Below are 22,155 nucleotides of genomic sequence, written 5' to 3'. Positions count from 1 at the left end.
TCTTATCACCACTTGCCTGGAATATTGCAATAGCCTGCTATTGGTTTGCCAAGTTATTCCTCACTCTAGTCTACCATCTATTTAGCTATGAAACTAATCCTCCTAAACAAAGATCTAATCACATAACCCAATATTCAAAAAACTCAAGGGCCCTTAATACTTCCAGTATCAAATATAAAGTGTTCTATATAGCATTCGAAGTTCTTCAGAATTTGGATCCTTCTGTTCTCTCTAATCTTCTAACATCTTACTCGCTCCGTGCACTCTCTAAGACCTCCTTCTTGTTCCTCACACAAGATACTATCTTCCAACTATGTGTATATTCACTGGCTATGTCCCATGTTTAGAATTCTATCCCTTCTCACCTCCATCTCCTGGCTTCCTTCAAATACAGGATAAAATTCTACAAGAAATCTCTACTGATTCTCCTTAATACTAGTACCTTTCCTCCAGGTGGGTTTATATCCACTTTATCTTGTGTAAAAATCATCTTTGTACAGTTATTTGTTGTTTTTTCCATTAAACTGAGAACTCCATGAGCAGAGATTGATTTTTGCTTCTCTTTGTAAACCTAACACTTGGTAGAAAGCTTGGGCACTTTATAAAAGCTTGCTGATGGATTTTGTAGTTGATGAGCTTGAAGTAATTAAGAACATGTGACCATTTCTAAATATTCACACACATATAAAATATTATTTATATTTTTGGGTGTATATATATGTATATGTATATATATATATATATATATATATATGTATTATAATTTCAGTCTAGCATTTTATTTTTTTACAAAACTGATATTCTGGAAGCATGGGTCTGACCAGCCTACAAACTTGCTGAAAGAGCTCAATGGCTCCATTGCTGCTAAGACAATATGCAAACTCCTCTATCTAGAATTTAAAGATGTTTGTAATCTAGCTCCAATCTCTCTTTCAGGCTGATTATTCTTCATTACTTCCACACACTTGATATTCCAGCCAAAAAGATCTTCTGGCTTTCTATGTGCCCTTCTATCTTGTATGAAGCCTTTACACTGATCCCTCCTTTCTCCATTCCTGGAATATTCTCTTATGACTTTCATCTTTTGCAGTCCTTTCAAGGCTTGGCTCCAGTGCCATTTTCCTATACTGCAAGAGACTTTTTGTGATTCCTTTAATTGTTAGTGCCACTAAATAGCATTCTATTTATTTTATGCTTTGCATTTAGTGATCTGTAAATTTGTTGTACCTACACCGTAGAATTTAAGGTCCTAGATGGCAGGAATGGTCTCATGTTTGTCTTTGTGTTGCCAGAAAAACTAGCATAATGTCTGGCACAAAGGAGATGATAAATATGTGCTTGTTGAATTGAACTAAATAAAGTTTTTCTTGAGGATTTGGGCAAAATTAAAAACTACTGATAGCCAAAAGAGACAAAGAAAGAAAAATAAATTGTCAGTACTTATATTAAGTATGCTGCTGGTCTCAAAGTCAGAAGGAAGATCACAAGTATTATATTAATCAATAAACAATGAGCATTTTAAAAGGATGAGCATAAATGAATTAAAAATAAGCATTTTAAATGTTGGGTGGTGGAAAGAATATGTCAATGAATAGATACAAATATGGCTGAGAAAATTGGATTTCAGTAAATGATAATTTGAGAAATAAGCGATAGACATATTATAAATGGGAGTAAGGGTCTGGAATTTTACTTAAAAAAAAAATCTCATACCCACCTGTGGGAAAGGATCAGCTGATGCTAACAATACATTTTCTGGTTTGAGATCACAGTGAACGATATTTTTAAAATGAAGATGCCTCAAGGCAACAAGTATCTGTTAAAAAGAAAACCCAAAAGAGAATTTCATTTTATAGTTTTGTTTTATGTTTTACCCATATGTAAATTACACTGAAATATTAAGCCAGAACTCAGTGCATTACAGAAATCCAGGACATACTTTTCTTTTTCATATTCTGAATAGTGCAATGAGATATTAAAATTATTACAATATATGTATATATTAAATAATATATATTATACATAATATGGACATATAGGTTATATAACACTTATATTGAATCTTTGAAAGAAAAAGCACTTTGTAGATTTTTGTCAGATTACCAAAACTGGGGAATGACAGAGATTTAGAATGTGAGAGGAAAATTCTGTTAACAGCTGTAAAAGCTGATAGGAACATTCATTCTACCTTGGGAGAATTAGAATTTTTCCCTTTCCCACCTTAATTTTTTTTTTTTTTGCCAGCTTCCAAAATATGTAATTGCAAATGTTAGTAACTTCTAAGTAGCTAGTTCATAACTTGACGTTCCTTGATAATTTGATAATATCATATGAAGTAATAAATCCTTTCACATTTATTTTATATTGTAGACTTTGGGGGAAGAACCTGAAGAATAAGGCTAGAAAAATATAAACAAGGATAACATTTGATATTAAATATTATTTTTCTAGATCTTTAATTGATTCCTTACCTGGGTAATTAAAAACTTCGTTATGTGCTCTGGCAACCTGCCCTTTTCACTTGACAAGATCATCTCCAGCATGTCTCCATGGAGTTTTTCCATAACAACAAACACTCTTTCAGGCGTCTCAAACATACACTCCAAATTTACAACACCAGGGTGATGAAGGTTCTATTAAAGATAAATAAAGCACTTGAAGAAAATGAGTTTTTTTTTAATACTCTTTGGCAGACTCTCTGATTAAATAAAACTGTTCATGCTTAAAAAGCTATGGAGGAATCTACAGCTAAAATTTCCCAGCACTTCCAAATTCTGCATATGTTGCTTCATACTGTTTCAATTTTTATATCCCTATAAAACACATCTTTAGTTCTTTTTTTCTGGAGAATAGTGTCATTTTTCTTCATACTAAACCCAAATTTCCCTTTGTTGTTCAGTTGGATCCAAATCTTTGTAACCCCCATTTGGGATTTTCTTGGCAACGATATTGGAATGATTGGTCATTTCCTTCTCTAGATCATTTTACATATGAGGAAACTGAGGCAAATAGGAGTTAAGTGACTTGCCTAGGATGACACAATAAGTCTCTGAGGCCACATCTGAACTCAGGTCTTTATGACTGTAGGTCCAGAGTTCTGTCCCACTGCTCCATTTAGCTATATTGTCTAGGATGTTGCCTAGAACACTGAAAAGCTAAATGACTTGTCCTTTAATTATTAGTTAATTTAGGGCACTTTTCAGACAATAAATATGGTCTTATTTGATACTTAGCAAGGTGCCTAGAAAATATTAGAAGCTTAATAAATGTAATTAAAGTGAATTGAATAGAAATTTATCTTACTCTGTAGGAAAGGAGGAGGAGAAGAGGATATAAGAAAGGGGGAGGGTGATAGAAGGGAGGCTTATTTAGGGAGGGGGTGGTCAGAGGCAAAACACTTTGGAGGAGGGACCGGGTGAAAAGAGAGACAGAATAAACAGGATTTGGGGAGTGGAATGCAGCAAGCAATTAATAATTGTTAAAAGAATTTTGAAGCAAGTTTCTCATTCTCATTCTCAAGGCCTCATTCTCAAATGTATAAGGAACTGAGCCACTCGTAAAAAAAATTAATAGCTATTCTCTAATTGATAAATAATTAAAAGATATGAACAGACTTCAGATAAACTAATCAAGCTATTTATAGTCACACAAAAAATACTCTCACTGAATTGAGAGAGTTGATGCAATTCTGAGATACTTCCTCATACTTATTAGATAAACTGATGGGCTAGGGCAGGATGACAAATGTTGGAGGAAATGTGGGGAAAATAGGACATTGATACATTTTTAGTAAAATTGTGAACTGATTCAGCTATTCAACAAAGGAGTTTGGAACTATTCCCAAAAGTCTATAAAATCATGGGTGACCTAGCAACACTATTACTAGGCATGTATCCCAAGGCAGATTTCTAAAAAGGGAAGGTACCCATATGTAAAAAAAAAATATTTATAGCAGCTCTTCTTTCAGGGCAAAGAATTGGAAATTGATGCCTGGGATGGCCATTGTTGGCAGAATAGCTGAATTAGTTGTGGTATGTAATTGTGATGGAACACTGTTGTTTTATGGGAAACGATGAGCAGCATGCTCTCAGAAAAACCTTGAAAGTTCTCTGTGAGCTCAAGTAAGATGAAATGTACTGTGTGCCAAATAAGAACAATGCTGTGGGATGATCAGCCATAGAGGGCCGGAACTTTGGAGAAATATATATACTTGAAACAAGGATACTTACAACATGGATAAAAGACAGAGAACCAAAGGATTGATAATGGATCACCTCCATTTGCCAAATTTCATTGGGTCTCAAACCACAAGGATTCTTCCCTTGAGGGAGCATAAGAACGTGGAAAGGAAGGGAAGCTATACAGGCTTTTACTGTGCTCCTACTTCTACTTTTATTATCCCAAATTGCAGATGTAAAGCTTGAGCAGCCTGATGATATTTAGAATGAGATTCTTGGGCTGCCTGAAATAAGGATATTGGCTAATATGGTTAGAAGGCAATCTGCCTTTGAATTTCCATAAAAAATAGGACCTGGAAGTCCACTAGGAGAGAGGACATGCAAGATATAAATCTTACCTGGATGCTTTCTCACTTGCTCTTGAAGTTCCTTAAAGAGCTGATATATATTAGAAGCTATAAATTTTATTTGGGTTGTGGCAATTTTTTTGTACCATCCCTACTAGGATGGTACAATAGGCTGACTCAGATATTACAATTATATCATCACAGCATACTGATTATGTGTGAACTAAAGAACCAATAAATCACCATGCTAAGTACTTTGTATATTAGAGAACCATCATCTCATCAATTCCACTGTTAACAACTTGTTGTAAGTATCCTTGTTTCAAGTATATTTTTCCAAAGTTCCAGCCCTCTACAATCATCTATGAATGACTTTGCTATTCTCAACAATATAGTCATCCAGGACCAATCTGAAGAACTTATGATGAAAAACACTATCCATACCTAGAGAAAGAACTGTGTGTGAATACATACTGAAGTATACTTTGTTTTTTAGTTTATTTTTCTTCAGGGTTTTTTTGAGGGGGAATGGGAGAGAGTTATGTTTTCTTTCATAACACGACTTTTATAAAAATGTTTTGTATAACTTCATATGTGCCTTCTTGATGAGAGGGATGTAGGGAAGGAGGAAGCAAGATAAACTGGAAGTTAAAATTTTAAATACAAATGTTAAAAAAAATTGTTTTACATGCAACTGAGAAAAACAAAATATTAAAAAGAAAAAGAAATCTTTAAAAAATATTTTCATACCAAAATAAAGTGAATTGGATTTTTCAGCAAGGCTATCTGTTTATTACTGTTAAGAAACTACACCTATATCTCAGTTATTAACCCACCACTATATTCACCCCACTGCTTTGTAATTAGTTGATATATGATTCATATTTACTTCTTTGTGCATGTTATATCTCCCTAATAGAATATAAGCTTTGAGACCTTAATTTTATATCCTTATGGCCTAGTCCATAGTAGGTATTTAATAATAAATGTTTGTTGAGTTTAATTAAGAGGAACAAAATATTAAGAAATAACAAAAGCATTTTTTTTTGTTTTGGCATGGAAGACTAAGTATTCCACAAGAAGGAAATCTTTCATGTAGACCAGAGCTTCTTAAACTGTTTCCACTTGTGACTCCATTTATCAAAGAAATTTTTACATAAGCTCAGACATATAGATATATAAAATAGTTATACAAATCAAACATTTACTAATCACAAATCATACTTTCATGCCCCCACATTATTATGGAACCTCATTTAGGGTTGTGACTCAACAGTTTAAGAAACTTTGATATAGGAAGTGGTACCTAAGCTATGTTTTGAGAATCTTTGTAATCCTTTGGACCTAAGGGGAAATTTACAGTCTTGACAGTTAATTAAAGATAATGTTCATTCTTGGGTTTTATAGATGGTGATCAATGAACAACCAATAATTAGCATCTGATCCCAAGGCTTATGAACCTTGCCAAACCTGCAAATTTACTTTATGACAAGGGTAAAAAAAGGTTTATGAAGAGATTGTTTTGTGTAAAGTATTGTACTAGGTACTGGAGAAACAAAGAAAGAAACTATATTTTGAGCCCTCAGGAAGCTTCTAAGCCACTGAAGAGGAGCAGTAAGAAAACTGTTTATAAGTTAGACTGGAACGTGTGAAAGAGAGTTATCCAGTGCCATAAAAAATGTGAGGGAACCATCTTTACTCCCTTTCAAGTAGAGGATCAAGGAAAATTTCAGAGCTGATATCTGAAGTGAGCCCTTAAAGAATAAGAAGATTTCAATGGGTAGAAAAATTTTAAAGGAAGGGAGTTTTAGGGATAAGGGGACAGTCTACAATAAATGCACAATAGTAGAGAAGACAGGATGAGATCCAGGAAGAGATCAAAAACTGTTTCTATTCCACAGGAATGTCCAATAGGGAGTAGAATAAAATAAGACTAGAAAGATCACTCAAATTGTGGATGACCTTGAATGCCAGACTAAAGAATTGTGTTTGTGTGTATGTGCCTTTATCTTGTCTGTATATGTGTTCCCCATATATACTTCCATGTTACAAGAACCCACAATTTCATCTGGGTAAAGGCTCCTTCTATCAATGCTGATCACAAACTTTCTTTTACCTTAGTAGATGGCTTTCTCAAGCTACTGTGGCCAACTTGGTAACTAAAACTAAGAATATTAGTGGTCTTTTACCTGCTGAATAGTAATTATACCTAAGAATATTCTTAGTCTTTTAGGTGAAACTATGGAGGTGGGTTTTTGTTTTTTTGTTTGTTTTTTTAAATCTGTTCATGACATTGTTAATACCCATGTCTGTGAAGTCCTTTCAATGCTGAAAGATTGTAACTAAGATATTATCTGCACTGTCCTCTGCTAAAAAATAGGCAATTTAAAAAAGGTGTTTTGAACATTCTTTATGTTTTGGGCAAGGCCACTAGAATGAGTTTTATTTGTTTTTGAGTTCATGGTTCTAGTTCTATTGTGACTAAATGGACTCAAATGTCCAAATCTATTTTTTATATTTGAAAGCAGCAAAGGCAAGGAAAATAAAGAGCATGTGTATCCAACTATTCACTGATGATCATCTTGTTCCATTACTGAAAAAAAAGATGCCCTTTGGCAGGTTGGAGAATGCTGTATTTGTGGATGGTCACAGGAAAGGTGAAGGTAAGAACACTAGAACAACATGGTCTATTTATTTCTCTATCTCTTTGATACTCTAAAAATATCTTTAAAATTTTTTAGAATAGCTCCAGGGAAACAAAAAAACAGAACAAAAACAAATAACCAAAAAACACTAAAGCCTTCACTGAACTGGCTAATATGACAAATTCATAATGTGCATTTTCTATTCCAATTAACGCATTTGCTTTCCAAATAGAATCACTTAATGACTTAAATATTTTCTTAACAACTTCCAGATTAACCAATTTACTTAAAGGACAGAAAGAAGGCCATTGGCCTTAACACCTGAAGTTTAGTGCAATATAGAATATGGAATAGACAATATGTTTGTTAGCACATCAAATGTTGCCCAGAAATTCAAAGACCCAATTTCATGGCAAAACAAATGTATGGAACTCTGACCATCTGTTTGTTACATTTAAGTAATCTGGTTTTCAGGAAATGAAAGATTGGGACCAGCATAGAAAAGAATAGTGTGTCATTCACATATAACAGATTGATGGCATATCCATGAGGTGAATATAAGTAATTTGTTTAAAAGTCTAGGAGGAAATATCATTTGGATATCATAAAAATTAAATTTTTTTTCACTTGAGTTACATAGAAAATATAAATATAACTGGGAAAATCAAGTTTTAAAAAACATTTTTGAGGGGAGATCAAGAAAAATGATCTAAGAGAAAAGAAAACTTAAATAAATTTATTTTTAGTTAATGAATTATATGAGTTTTCTTTTTCTTGGATTTGTGTTAAACTCAATCTCATAAGAATTTAAACTTCCTTGGTTTTAAGAGTTTATAATTCTTTAGTTTTTGGAATCAAGAAATTATCCCATAGAATTTGATACTGTTCTAAATTAAATAAAGCTTTCCTAACTTGCTGACTTTCACACTTTTCTTCTAACTCTAGAATGGTATCAATAAATTTTAAAAAGGGGGAGAAGAAAAAAACTAGATGTACTCTGTTTTTTTTTTTTATTATTATTTGGAACAAAATGGGCTCATCAATTCATAAACATATATTAAGAGACTAATATAAGCCAGGGTTATGCTAAGCATTTTGAGGATACAAAAAGAACCAAAAGACAGTCCTTGCTCTCAAAAAACTTAAAACCTAATGGGCAGACAACATGGAAGCAAATATATGCAAAGCAATCTATATACAGAATAATGGGAAATAAGCAAAAGAGAGAAGGCATTGAGGTTAAGAGGTTTGGGAAAGACTTCCTATAAAAGACAGGATTTATTTGGAACATAAGGAAAGCCATGAATGTCAGTAGGCAGAATTGAGGCAGATCATTATAAATATGGGGGACACCAAGAGAAAAGGTTGAGAGCCAAGGGATAGAGCATCTTTTTTGTTGAACAACCAGGAAGCCAGATTACTGGATTGAAAAGTCCTAGGAGAGGGGGATGAGTGGGAAAGGAGGATTGGAAAAATAGAGAGAGGTACATTATAAAGGGCTTGCTTGAAACATATTTTGTTTTTGAACCTGGAAGCGATAGGGATCTATTGGAGTTCATTTAGTAAGAGAGTCATGATCAAACCTGTTTTAGGAAATCATTTTAGTGACTAAAGGAAGAATAGATTGGAGTAAGGTGAGAGTTGAGTAAAGTGGATCCACCCAACAATCCAAGTATGAGGTCATTAGGACCTGCACTAGAGTGATGGCAGAATGAAAGGAGCAAAAAAAAGTGTATATAAGAGACATTGCAGGGGTAAAATTGACAATCTTGGCAAGTGGCTGGATATTGGGATGGGGGAAGGAGGGAGACAGAGTGAGATGGAAAAAACTCCATTATAAGCCTGAGACACTTGGAAAATGATATTGTTATCCCTCTGCAGCAATAAGGAAGGTAGTGAAATTTGTTTTGTGCTTTAGACATTCAATTTAAGACATCTGAAAGCAAATTGGGATAAAGAGAGTTTGAGATCAAGATAGATTTGTGAATCAGCAGCATAGAGATGACAATTAAATCCTTGGGAACTGGGACCTCCTGAGGGGATATTATGTGTGGGTAGACAATGTGATCTGAATGAGGATCCAGCAAAGAAGTAGTCAGAAAAATAAGAGAAGAAATAAGAAGAAGTATTGTCCTAAAAAAATTAGAGAAGGACATATGAAGGAGAAGGGTAACCAACAGGGTCAAAATCTGCAGATGTCAAGGAGAATAAATAGTGAGAGAAGGTCATTGGATTTGGCAAGAAAGAGATCAATGCTAATTTTGGAGAAAGTAGTTTCACTGGAATGATAAGTTTAAAAACCAGATTGGAAGGGTTAAAAATATAAGGATTTTGAGAGAAAATGGAGGATTGTAGATGCCCCTTTCAAGGCATTTAGCTACAAGGAGCTAATTTGCAGGAATGGATCAGTGAATATTTTTTTGAGGATAGGGAAGAGATATGAATGTTTGTATAGCAGTAGGAATGAGTGATAGGGAAGAGATGTGAATGTTTGTATAGCAGGAGGAATGAGCCAACATATAGGGAAAGATGATAATAAGTGAAAGTAGGAATGACGGAGGAGACAGTCTATTGAAGAAGACAAGATGGAATGAAATCTATTTAATAGATAGAGGAGTTAGTCTTGGTAAGAAGATCACTTCATTATTTAAGACAGGATTGAAGGAGAACATAGAGGTAGAAGGGAACTTGTGGTGAATGGTCTTAATTTTTTTTTTTCCTGTGAAAGATTAGGAAAAGTTCTCACCTGAGAGTGGGGAGAGGAAGGATCTTAGAAAGTTTGAGGACAGAAGCAGAGTTTCACATTAATATTGCCTGATATTGCTACTTTTGATTTCTTTAATCAATGGGTAGTTTTTTTCTTCTCCCCCTTTTTAAAATTTATTGATACCATTCTAGAGTTAGAAGAAAAGTGTGAAAGTCAGCAAGTTAGGAAAGCTTTATTTAATTTAGAACAGTATTTTAGAACTCATTTTAACAAAGCAGTAGAGAAACTGAGAAGTGGTAGATTTATGATCTAAATTTTCCAATGGAGATGCATATTAAAAAGATGAGAAAGAAACTGAAATTTTCAATGGTTTTTTTTTGGATGAGCTTTATACATACATACATATATCCATCCATCTATCTATCTACATACACATACTGAAACAGCAGCATCATAATAAAGGTTTCTCACCTTTCTCAGCATTCTATGTTAGGAAAAAAAAAAGAGAACACTGTCTTCCTTTTCATTTTCCTATTTACCACAACTCCTCCTCCCAGTGTCTACTCCCCACATTACTTTGTTTTTACACTTTATCCATTGTATACACATATATTTATGTTTCTGATAGGGTGTAAGCTACTGAACTGCATTGGTCTATTTCTATATTGTTTTTCTTTCCTTAGGTCCTGGCACACTGCCTGACACATAACCGGAGATTACCAAATGCTTGTCGACTTATTCCTACACATTTTTATTATCACTTGTATATCACTCAATGATCTAGAAATTATAGTGTCTAATTTGTGGAAAGAACTCATACAGAAAAAAGTAGAGACAATAAAAATGACATTTACATAGTCCTTGAAATTTGTAAAATACTTTATATGCATATATTAATTATTATGATATTAATTTTCTATTTTCTTATTGAACCTCACAACTACCATGTGAGGTAGATTCTGGAGGTTTTATTCCTCATTTTATAAATAAGGAAAAAGAGATTAGGTTGCCCACAGTCAACAGAGAAGAAGGCAACATTTGAACCCCTATCTTCTTGATATTATGTCCAGTACTCCAATCTCAACATTATGACTGTCTTATATGATATGTAATTTTCTTTACTGTTGACTTGAAAGTATCTAGAAGAGTATCCTGCAGGTAAGAGTTAGCAAATAATTGCTAGCTTCTGAAACTGATTTAAAATGTTATACTCTTTTATTTTACTTATTTCTTTTTAGCACTAGGGAGATTCTTTGCTTTGTTTTCTTTTTTGGCTTTTTACTTTTGATAAATACAAGTGGTGAAAAATTGATATACCTATTTTATTTTTTTCATATTTAAAGAATTCAAAACAATGCAATTGGTGTCAACATATTAAAAAAAAAAAACTATGTCATCCCTACAATGATAGCCTTTCTTTACTTAGAAAATCACAACATGACATCCAAATACATATCATGTCTCATAGAAAAGAGTTGGACTCAAATTCCAAAGCTTTTATAGGATGGACAAAGAAAATAGCTTTAGTGCCAATAAGAGATACCAGCATGGGTAAGAATTGTTATTGTTAAAAAATCAATGTGGGCAAGTCTTCAGACTGCATGCAGCAAGAACTGTTGTCTGGTCTCAGGCATTGTATCATTTCAGTTTTATGCTGTGGCTATTGATTCAGTGAAGACTGAAACACACCTGACTTGTAAGTAAATCTTCTGAAAGGGTTCAGAAGAATCAGACTGAGACAGACAGAGGGCTTTGGGTGATTATTGTTTATGCCTAAGTTAGACAGAGATACTGTATAAAGAGTCGCATCTGATCAAGTTGGGGGAAAGAAGGACTCATGTCAATCAAAAGAAGAAAAATTGAAGTGTGTGATAAAACAGCAACTGCTAGATGAATCAACCCCCTCTGATAATTGTATGTAAAAATGTTTTTGTTATGCTTTATCTTATTCATCTTTCAGCAATTTAATTGTGTGCTTATTAAGCCAAGATAAAGAACTTAAAATGCCTTATTTAGGAGTACTCACTTGAATAAGATCACACGCTTAGGTAAATATCTATTTAGAGGGCAGATTTCAGTGGGACTGGTAGAAGAGACTAAACTTTGTACTAAAGTAAGTGTACCACTTCCCTTTCTCTTTCTTAGAAGTTGGAAAAGCTTTGAGCAGAGGAAAAACCTTCAGAAAGGAGACATTCATGTCAGCTGCTAATGTCCTCCTTCTAGTAACACAGATAACTGAACTGATTGGAAACAGCAGAGGAAAACTCCTTTGTCCTCTTCTTACACTGAAGTTACATGAAGAATGAAATGGTGAGAGACTTCAGTTTACAGGTTATAGTTTAACACTGTATTTCCATTTCTCTGTGTACATGAATCTACTGCTAAGCTAGGACCAAAATGAATTTGGAACACTACCACAGTTCAGGCACAAATAGTGCATATGGACATTTGGAAATGGAGATGTCTCTAAATTCTCTACTGCTCCTGCTAATTGTGTTCTAACAGTTAACACCAAGAAAACAAAGGTTATTCACCAGCAACACTATACCATCTGTATGTGGAACACACAACAAAAGGAGAAATACTGAATACTGTGGATAACTTCACTTATGTAAGCAGTATACTTTCCAGGAATGTAAATATAGAATAGAAAAGCCAACCTGCATTAGATACAATATATCTTCTGTATACGTAGCCTATTTTTCTTGCTTTTATTTCTGGCTCGCTGCTAAATTATCTATCACTAAAGGGGGCAAACTCACTAGTATCTTCCTAATAATTTCTAATAATAATATAATTTTAATAGCTGGTATAATAAAGAAAATATGTGTCCTTTGCATTTTGGCTTTTCAAAGAATTTAATTTCTGAGGTTATAAGCCAGGGCCTTAATATGTGAGAGAAATCAGCTTTAGATTTCTAAACACAGACTTAAGCTAAACTATATTCACAAATATCCAGGCACATACATATTCATATTCATACATATGCCTCCTCTCAGTCATTCTCCCCAACATTTCTTCTGGGAATGCCTTATCCCAGTTTTAAATTCCAAGACTGCTGCAGACTATCAATCTTTCCCTTAAACAGCAGGTAGCAGCAGATGTTTATATAGGAAATAACACTTGCCCAGGCGCTCTCATGCTGTTTCCTGATTTTTTTTTTAACCAGGTGGAAGGCAGTGTGAAAATAATCTCTCATGTGCTATTTCCTACCCACTCAGAACCAGGAAGCTCTGTTTAAGTTACAAGGGCAAGTGGGAAATTAAAAAAAAAAAATCAAAACATCACCAGAGGCTATTATAGTCATTTTCACTTGCCACATAATGACTGAGGCTGGTCTATGATTAATTATCAGTACTTATTTTTGACTCTTATTTCTAATCACTTGCAATGTACCACGCTATAATGTGAATTTCCAAAGTTAGGAAGAACAAAAGCAGATTTTTTTCATGATAGAGTTTTAAGTTAGGTGACAGGAGTACAGCTGAGTATTAGTAGTCATTGAACCAGAATGCCATCAAGATAGCCTAGGGCATAGAGATGAGATAAGAGAATGTAACTTCTTCCTTAAATTGGAGAAGTAGAGAACTATGAATATGGAATACTATATTCACTGGTAGACAAAGATGATCTTAATCTTTTGGGCTGATTTATTTTTTGAAAGATTCATTGAAAGAAGGGGCATATTCTAAAATGAAAGTATTATTTTAAAAAGGTATCAATATTACTTTTTAAAAAGAGATAATATAGGACAGTACTTCAGCAAACTAAAAAATCCAACTAACATTTACATAGGTCCTCTGTATACAGAGCATCACGTTAGGTGTTGGTGAAGACAGAATTTAGATAAGACAGAGTTCCTGGACCTAAAATAAACTAGGAACATAAAATACAGATAAAAATAATACATAATGAGGATTTAGATAGTCACATGGAAGAAAAAAAGGTTAAAAATCTCAGGGAAATAAAACAAATACAGAATTAAGAAGGGTTAGAAGTGCTAGATATCAAAATATACCACCAAAAAAAAAAAAAAAAACTCCTCAAAAGAATTTGATACTGGTTAAAAAAATAAATAGATCAGTAGAATAGATTAAATATAAAACACATAGAAGTAAGTGTATCTAGTATTCAATCAGCTCCTGGGATAAAGACTCACTTTTTGACAAAAACAAAATACTTGAACAGGAAGTCTTTAAAAAATTAAGATTTAACAACACTTCACAATTCATTCCAAAAGAAGCTCCAAATAGATATGTGACAGCCATAAGAGGTCATGTAATAAACAAATTAGGCAAACATAGGCAAAATTATCGATGAGAGGTTAAAATTTCATGAACAAACTTCCGATACAAATTATCAGAGAAACAGATAATGTTGATTACATAAAATTAAAAAGATTTTCAATTAGTCCACTAAAGATAAAATTAAAAGCAAACAAACAATTGGGAAAAAATCTTTACAGCATATTTCTCTGGAAAAAAAACAAAAACAAACCTCTTATTTCTAATACATATAAGTAGTAGCTGATTCAAATTTATAAGGATAAGAGCCATTCAAAAAAGAAAACCACACTATCTCTAGTCTATGGAAAAATACTCCAAATCATTACTAATTAGAAAAATGCCTGAGATTCTATCTCACATGTCTATTTCTCTGGAAATAGATGATTTCAAAGAGACATGGAAAGACTTATATGAACTAATGCAAATGTAGTAAGCAAAACCAAATCACCACCATATACTGTAATATCAATATTGCAAAAATGAAATTTTTTATAAGTTGATCAAGAATAGTATGATCAGAGCCAGAAGAACAATGTGTTTTTTAAATAGCTTTTTTATTTTTCCAAATACATACAAAGATAGTTTTCAACATTTACCTTTGCAAAACCTTATGTTCAAAATTTTTTCTCCTTCCTTCTCTTTCAATCCCATAGACAGCAAGCAATCATGTGCAGAAAAAAAGTACAATTCTTCTAAACATAATTCTATACTTATCATGTTGTACAAGAAAGATCAGGTCAAAGGGGGAAAAAACACGAAAAAGAAAATTAAAAACAAGTAAACAAACAACAACAACAGGTGATATGTAAAAATACTAGTGTTGATCCACTTTTGGTCTCTTTAGATCTCTCTCTGGATGTGTATGGCTCTTTCCATCAAAAATCTACCCAGGTTCTCTTGGCTCCAAAGCTAGTTTTCTGTTTACTATGCTGTCCTGGTTAACATCATGCAGATGGTGTGCTCATCCTGTCATGGACTTTAATTTGTTGCATTTTTAAATCCTTAATACTCTTTGCCATAATTTTTTCTCCTCTGGGATTTATAAATGAGTATTAAAATGCAATAAAACATAAAAAGAATATATAGATATATATTCTTTGGATATATTTGTATATAGAAATATCTATGTAGGTACACACGAACATAAGCAAAATCTAATTGATTGTTCAACAATTAACTAAAAATATATGGAAGTTATATCTTTTCAATGAAGTAGAAAAAAGAGTGGGGACAACATATAAAAATGGCTTCTTATTTTCCATATTAATTAGTTAAATAATTCTCTAATTGTCAAAATGTATTTTTATGCTTTTAATTTTGGGTAGCAAACTTGTCTCTTTTATAAACACTTTCTATAGCTTTTGTTATTTGGACTGGATGAAGAAAAATTCCATTCCTTTTTGCTGAGCCATTAATCTGGAGCTACACCAGGTTTCTTGCCTAAGGGTATCCTTTCATGAAAACTTCTTCCAAGTGATAAAATACACAGAAAGAAATATTTCAAGAAATATGATAAACAGATTAAATATAAATTGAGACAGGATGCTAGCAGAAAAAAAGCACAAGTCCAAAATTGTGCATATATTTCCCCAAGGCTTTTAAAATGGGCTTTAAAGGATAGGTGAGAATTTTACCATTTAAGAGAGGGAGGGAGAACAATACAGACATAAGAAATAGCATAAACAAAATTTGGCTTATGCACAGACAATATAAAGGAATGTCTACAAAATGAGGCTGAACAAGTAGGGTGACAGTAGAATAACAGGATAAGAACTTGGAACTTTCCATAGGAAGTCTTAAAGAATACTTTAAGATTTAAAATTTTTCAGTTTCTTTGTAACTGGACAAGTCACTTAACCTCTCCAATTTCTTAGTTTCTTCCCTGGTAAACTAATGAGATCACCTTCTATAGTAAGCCTTTCTCAGTCCTCAATTCCAGTGTCTTACCTCTACTTATAATTTTCTATTTATCCTATATATAAATTGTATATTTGTTTCCATGTTGTCTCACTATTAGATTGTAAATTCCTTGAGAGTAGAGACTGTTTATTGCCTCTTTCTATATCTCCAGTGCTTAGTATAGTTCCTGGCATTTAGCAAGTACTTAATATTTATGGATTGATTGATTGATTGGATTAGATGATGTTTAAGGTTCCTTCTAGCTTGTGTGCCTTTGATTTGTTGAGGCAAAGGAGTAACTAGAACAAATATATGCATAAAAATGATCATTTTGGCAGAAGTTTGAGGATGGACTGAAGGGGGAAAGAAGTCAGGAGGACCAGTTAGGAGGCTACTGTGAAAATCAAGGGGAATGATAATGGTAACCTGAATTATATGTAACACAATATCAATAAAAATATAATAACATATTATTTTAATAGTATTCTTATTGTTACAGTATTATATTATATAGAAGGGAAAAGGAAAAGTGGAAGATCACCTCAAGGTTCTGAAAAAAGTAATGAATAAATGGGAGTTACTGACAAAAAGAGATGAGAGGGAGGATTAAGTGTGAAGAAAACAAGTTTGTTTTACATAAACCCACATTTAATAATAAACTTATCAGCCTTTCCACAGTGTTGTGCTTTATCCTATTCATTCAATTCAATGAAACAAACATTTAATAAGTAGACTTTATTTAAAGATAGTATGTTGGCCCCTGGAGATGCAAAGACTAAGGATCTTGTGTTCTACTAAGGGATGCAGGAGATGGAAGGATAAATTTAACTGGTCAACTGTATCCAACTTTTTGTGTCACCACTTGGGGTTTTCTTGGTATAGACACAGGTTCACCATTTCCTTTGTCAGGAGAGTTGCGTAGAGCACCAGACTTTAGGACAGGTGCTCTATACCACATGCTGGGTTTAGTTGTTTGTCCTTTGTTTTTGAAGAGGACCATAACATCAGGGAGGTAATGCCATGACATGCAAATGAATTGGACTCAAGTGAACTGTGCAAAATCACCAGCCTCATTTTTTTTCCCTCCAAATATCTGGTTTCAGTGGCAAGATATAGATCAGGACAATTGGAGATGGTGCTCACATGCCAGGTAACTGGTTCAAGGAAAGCACACTACAACTTTGGGGAACTGGGAGGATGTCAGGAAAATAGTACGTCAGGAAGCTGAGCTGAGCCTTATAGTTAGTTAGATTGGGATAAAGAGAGCCAGAGACAAGGAAACAATAAGTTCAAATATGGAGGACAGCTGATTCCAAAGCAAAAAGATGAAAAATATGATCCTAAGTTTTGAGAAGGACTAAAAGTCTGGTTAGATTGATAATAACAGAGAATGTTTGTAGAAGAGTAACATGGAATTTTATTATAGGGGTAAGGTAGGGAGCCAGATCATGCAAGGCTTTAAATAAAAGACTGAGGAGTTTATTTTATCTTTCAGGGAAGAAGGGAATAGTGAAAGTTTTTGGGCAAGAAAGTGACACGGTCAGAATTGTGCCAGAGTGAGAATGATGTGAAGATAGTGTGGAAGTATTAGAGGAGGGAAGAAATTTGTAGAAAGAAGACCAATTAAAAGACTATTACAGTTATTGACAGCATTAAAAGCTGTAAAAAGGTCACATAAGAATAAAACTTGAGAAAAGGTTAACAGATTTAGCTGTCAAAAGATCACTGATAACCTTTGAGAAATCAAACTCAGTAGAGTGATACGGATGGAAAGCCACAATGCAAAAAGCTGAGAAGCAAATGGAAGAAGAGAAGAATAAAAGTCTGGTTTTGAAAATGAGGAAAAAAGGGGGTCAACTCCCAAGAAATTCTCCTTCCTCAATAAGTATATTGTCTTGCTCCTGTTCTTTCTCTCTGTTGCAACTTCTGAATTGAACTCAGGAAGATAAGTTTTCCATCCACTATACCATCTAGGTAATCTTTCTTGTAGTAGGAAATTTTAGCATATATATTTCTTCAACTATCCTAATTTCCTAGTCTTTCAGTCTACTCAATTCTCCTCCACTTCATACACAAAGATAGTTATGTTCTTGATGTGATCACCCACAAGTATTCCACTTTCATGTTCAAGAAACCTAAATTTCCTTGGCCTGGTGGCAATATTTAATCGTTCCTTCTTAGGAAGCCTAATCCTCTTCTTCATTCTAATTGCAACCTTCAATCTCTACACCACTTAGTTCTTTTCCTGGAAATTGCTTATGTCAAATTTAATATTAAATCAAATTAAACATTAAATAATCAAATTAAAATATTAAATAATGGCTTTTTTCTCAATCATAATCTTCTTGACCTCTCTGTAAACTTTATCTCTGTTTGTCATTCTCTTTCTTCCTGGATACTCTTAACCAGTTTTTTATGGGGGGGAGGTTGTTGGGGCCAACATTACATCCTACTTCTCTAACCACTTCTCAGTCTTCTTGGTTGAATGTTTATTAAGCTGTCCCCTAAAGTTATCCTTTCTTTATGTGGTCACACCTGGTGATCTTATCAGTTCTTATGAATTTAGCTATCATGCCTATGCAGATGATTCCTATATCTTTATAACCAGAAATCATATAAATAACCAGCATTAATGTCTCTTCTGAGTTCTAATTGAAGTTTGGACATTGAATGTCCAAGACATCTAAAACTCAACATGCTCAAAATATAACTCATAATGTTTTACCTCAAATCCTCTCTGTTTTCTAACTTCCCTACTACAGCTGAAGGTACTACCATTCTCCCAATCACGAACTTTGGTATCATTCTGGAATCCTTACAAGAGGTTACTCCAAAATTTTGTTCCTATATAACATTTCTCACTCATAATACTTTCCTTCTTGACCACCAATTCATATAGCTATCATTCTCATTATCACTTCTCATATGGACTACTAAAATAGCTTCCTAATTAGCATTCTTCCTCAAGTTTCTCCCCACTCCAAATTCATCCTTTACTCAATAGTCAAAATGATTTTTCTTATATATCATTCTCTTTATTTAATATATTACAGTTGCTCTCTATTGCTTTTAAGGTGAAATATAAAATCTTTTGTTTGGCATTTTAAAACTTTCAAATTGACACTCTCCTAGTTTTCTGGTCTTATTACACTTTGCTCCCCTTTACATACCTTACATGATCAGCTGTAACCTACATATATATGTAGGATATCCTACATATGACACTTTCTCACACATGACACTCCATTTCCTGACTCTTCTGTTTTTACCTTTGAACTAGATTCCTTCATGAATCAGGTAGCTGGTTCTTCTTCATTTTCCAGAGTTCAAATTTGGTTCAGACATTTCCTAGTTGTATCAATCAGGGCAAATAATTTAAGCCTGATTACTTTAGTTTCTTCATCTATAAAATAAGCTAGAGAAGGAAACCACTGCACTATATTTGTCAATAAAGCCCCAAATGGATTGATGAAAAGTTGAACATGACTCCAAAAACAAACAATAGATTCCTTCATGCCTGGAATGTTTCTACTCCCACACTTCCTAGTTTCTCTATTCCTTTAGCATTTAGTTCAAATTCTACCTTTTGGAAGAAGCCCTTTTCCTAGTCCCTTTCTCTTTAGATTACCTTCCATTTATATTATCTATATTTTATGTGTAAATAATCATTTGAATATCGTCTCCTTCACTAGAACATAAGCTCCTTTAGGGCAAGAGTACTGTTTTCTGCCTCTCTTTGTATCTCCAGCACTTAGCAGAGTACCTGGTATGTAGTAAGTGCTTAATTGAATGGATAATGGTAGCTCAAGGAGATTGAAAAATTGAGTAATTTTTTAAGAGTAGGAAATATTTAGGGACACTAATAACAACAATTAATAATAATAACATTAAAATGATACTTTAAGATTTTTTAAGGTTAAAGTAATATGGTACTTTAAGGTACTTTTAAAGGTTTAAAACTTTAAGATTTTAAAATACCATGTTGTGTATAGAGGAAAACCCATTAGATAAGAGGTTGAATATCAGTCAAGAATCATTTATTTACCACCTATTATGTTTCAGGTACTATGATGATTTAGAATTGGAACAGATTTTTAGAAATTATTTGATATTTGACTTCTTCATTTGAAAGATAAGAAAATTGAAATTCATAAAGGGGAATTGATTTGCTCAAGGGTACAAAGGTAGTAAGTTACAGACCCATTATTGGTAGTTGAAAAGGAAATTATAGGATGATAAATTTTACAGGTCATTGAACTCAATGACTTCATTTTAGAAATACGCATGACCTCCTCCACCTTAGTTACACAGAAATAACTCATTCAAGGTCACAACAATATGAAGCAATAAAAATGGGATTTAAACTGAGCTCTCTATGAAGGTGCTAAATCCAATATTCTTTCCACTGAGTTATGCTGGCTCCCTCAATGAATATAAAAAAATCTCGTTTAGGGGATACAGCTCCAATCTGAACAGTTTGGCAAAAGGTATGAGAGACAGGATGATGATTTCAAAAGGTAGGAAACAGAAAATATTTCCTTCCCTTTTGCCTCCCTTCCTCCTTTCCTCCTTCCTTCTCTCCTTCCCTCCTTTTCTTCCTCCCTCCTTACCTTCCTCTCTCCTTTTTCCTCCATCCTTCTTTCTTTCCTTTCTTTCTCTTCTTTTCCTCCTTCCCACCTTTCCTCCCTCTGTCCCCATAGTATATCATACCCTTACCTACAGATACTCTTAAAAGCAATTTTTTTTTCTCTTGTCTTGTACCATGAACCCTTCCAAGGTGTCTTGGGATTTAGTGGTTAGATTTCTTTCATATAGACCAGGCCTTAAACCAAAACCAATGTAATTCTAATTGGCCACTAATAGATCCTAGGCCAAACCCCATTTGGTCACTGTTTAGGTCCTGACTGCCTCAAATCAAATGTAAATAACAGTCATTTCTGCTCTGGCCAGAACCTCTGAGGGTTTTCCCCTCCCAGATTCATTCATTTACGGATTTATTTTAACTAGGTGAAGGAGGAGGTTCTTTGCCTCAGTTGCTACCAAGCCTTAATCACTGAATGTGTGCTGTGTGGCCTCAGTCTCCCACTGCATCCAGGGCCATCTTCACTCATCCTGATCTATATCTTGCCACTGCACCCAGATGGCTCTGGAGGACAGAGTGAGGCAGGTGACCTTGCCTCGCCCTCCCTCACTTAAATCCAATTCACTTTCAGGTCATGTTATCATCTCCCTGATGTCTTGGTCCTTTTCACCAACAAAGGACAAACAACAACAATCTCTGCAAAAAGAAAGATGTAAGACCCTTGAGGGCAGAAACCAACTCACCTCTTTATCTAGATAACTAGCCATCAGACTACCACCTGTCATATAAGGAAACAAACAGGGAGTGGGCCTTTGATATTATTGCACAGTGACCAATGCATGGCATACAATAGACATTTAATAAACACTTAAGTGTTTACTCATTGATTATGGGAATTCTTGGTTCAGGAAACTCTCTTTAATGCAAGTTGTTTTCTTTTCTGCAACTAATTGAACTAGATGAGGTGAGATCTTTCAAGATAGTTGTAAAAGTTGAGTAAGGCTTCATCTACTTGAGTAAGCCTGAAGGTCCTTGAGCATTGATTCAAGGGCATTCCTGGGTTCCCTTCCTGCTATCCTCCCATGATATCATTTTCTCCCTACTTCAATCAAATATGGGCAACTATATACTTATTGGCCAAGTTCAATTTCTTGGGTAGTTCCCAAGAACTACATTTAGAATGTAAGACTGTCAGCCAATGAGGATGAGGGTCAGTGGTGGGAGGGGTGTTTGTGTTAGGGACTATTGTCCCTATTATTAAGTGTCAAACCTGTCCCAAAAGGTGCCTCCTCCTTTTGATTGCTTGCTTGATGGGAGGGATGCTGGCTTCCCACAAGATCGAACAATAAACTTTTGTTTTGCTCCTAGAGATCTCCCCAGCTTTTTTATTAAATGGTGACCACTCAACATTCTGAGCCACACATCATAGTTTCCAGACTTCACAACCAAGACTAAGTTGCCTTTTCTCTCTAACCCCATGTTCTCCTTTTCTTGTTGATGAGTTGCTACCA

At 34.0% G+C, this 22,155-nt stretch overlaps 1 protein-coding gene across 3 annotated transcripts in view; it reads right to left on the bottom strand.

Annotated features, from left to right (window-relative positions):
- PRKD1 (protein kinase D1) overlaps window positions 1–22,155 on the bottom strand; it is a 404,980-nt gene that overhangs the window by 29,258 nt on the left and 353,567 nt on the right. For all 3 annotated transcript variants that reach the window (XM_023501195.2, XM_003756126.2, XM_031952271.1), the window contains 2 exons: window positions 2,472–2,633; window positions 1,718–1,816 (listed from right to left, as the gene is read on the bottom strand). In XM_023501195.2, coding sequence (XP_023356963.1) covers window positions 1,718–1,816; window positions 2,472–2,633 — 261 coding nt within the window. The remainder of the gene's footprint in view (window positions 1–1,717; window positions 1,817–2,471; window positions 2,634–22,155) is intronic.

Source organism: Sarcophilus harrisii, chromosome 2 (assembly GCF_902635505.1).
Source record: "Sarcophilus harrisii chromosome 2, mSarHar1.11, whole genome shotgun sequence".
NCBI classification, from domain to species: Eukaryota; Metazoa; Chordata; class Mammalia; order Dasyuromorphia; family Dasyuridae; genus Sarcophilus; species Sarcophilus harrisii.
Note: the sequence above shows the minus strand (reverse complement) of the source record. Positions and strands in the feature narration are given on the sequence as shown.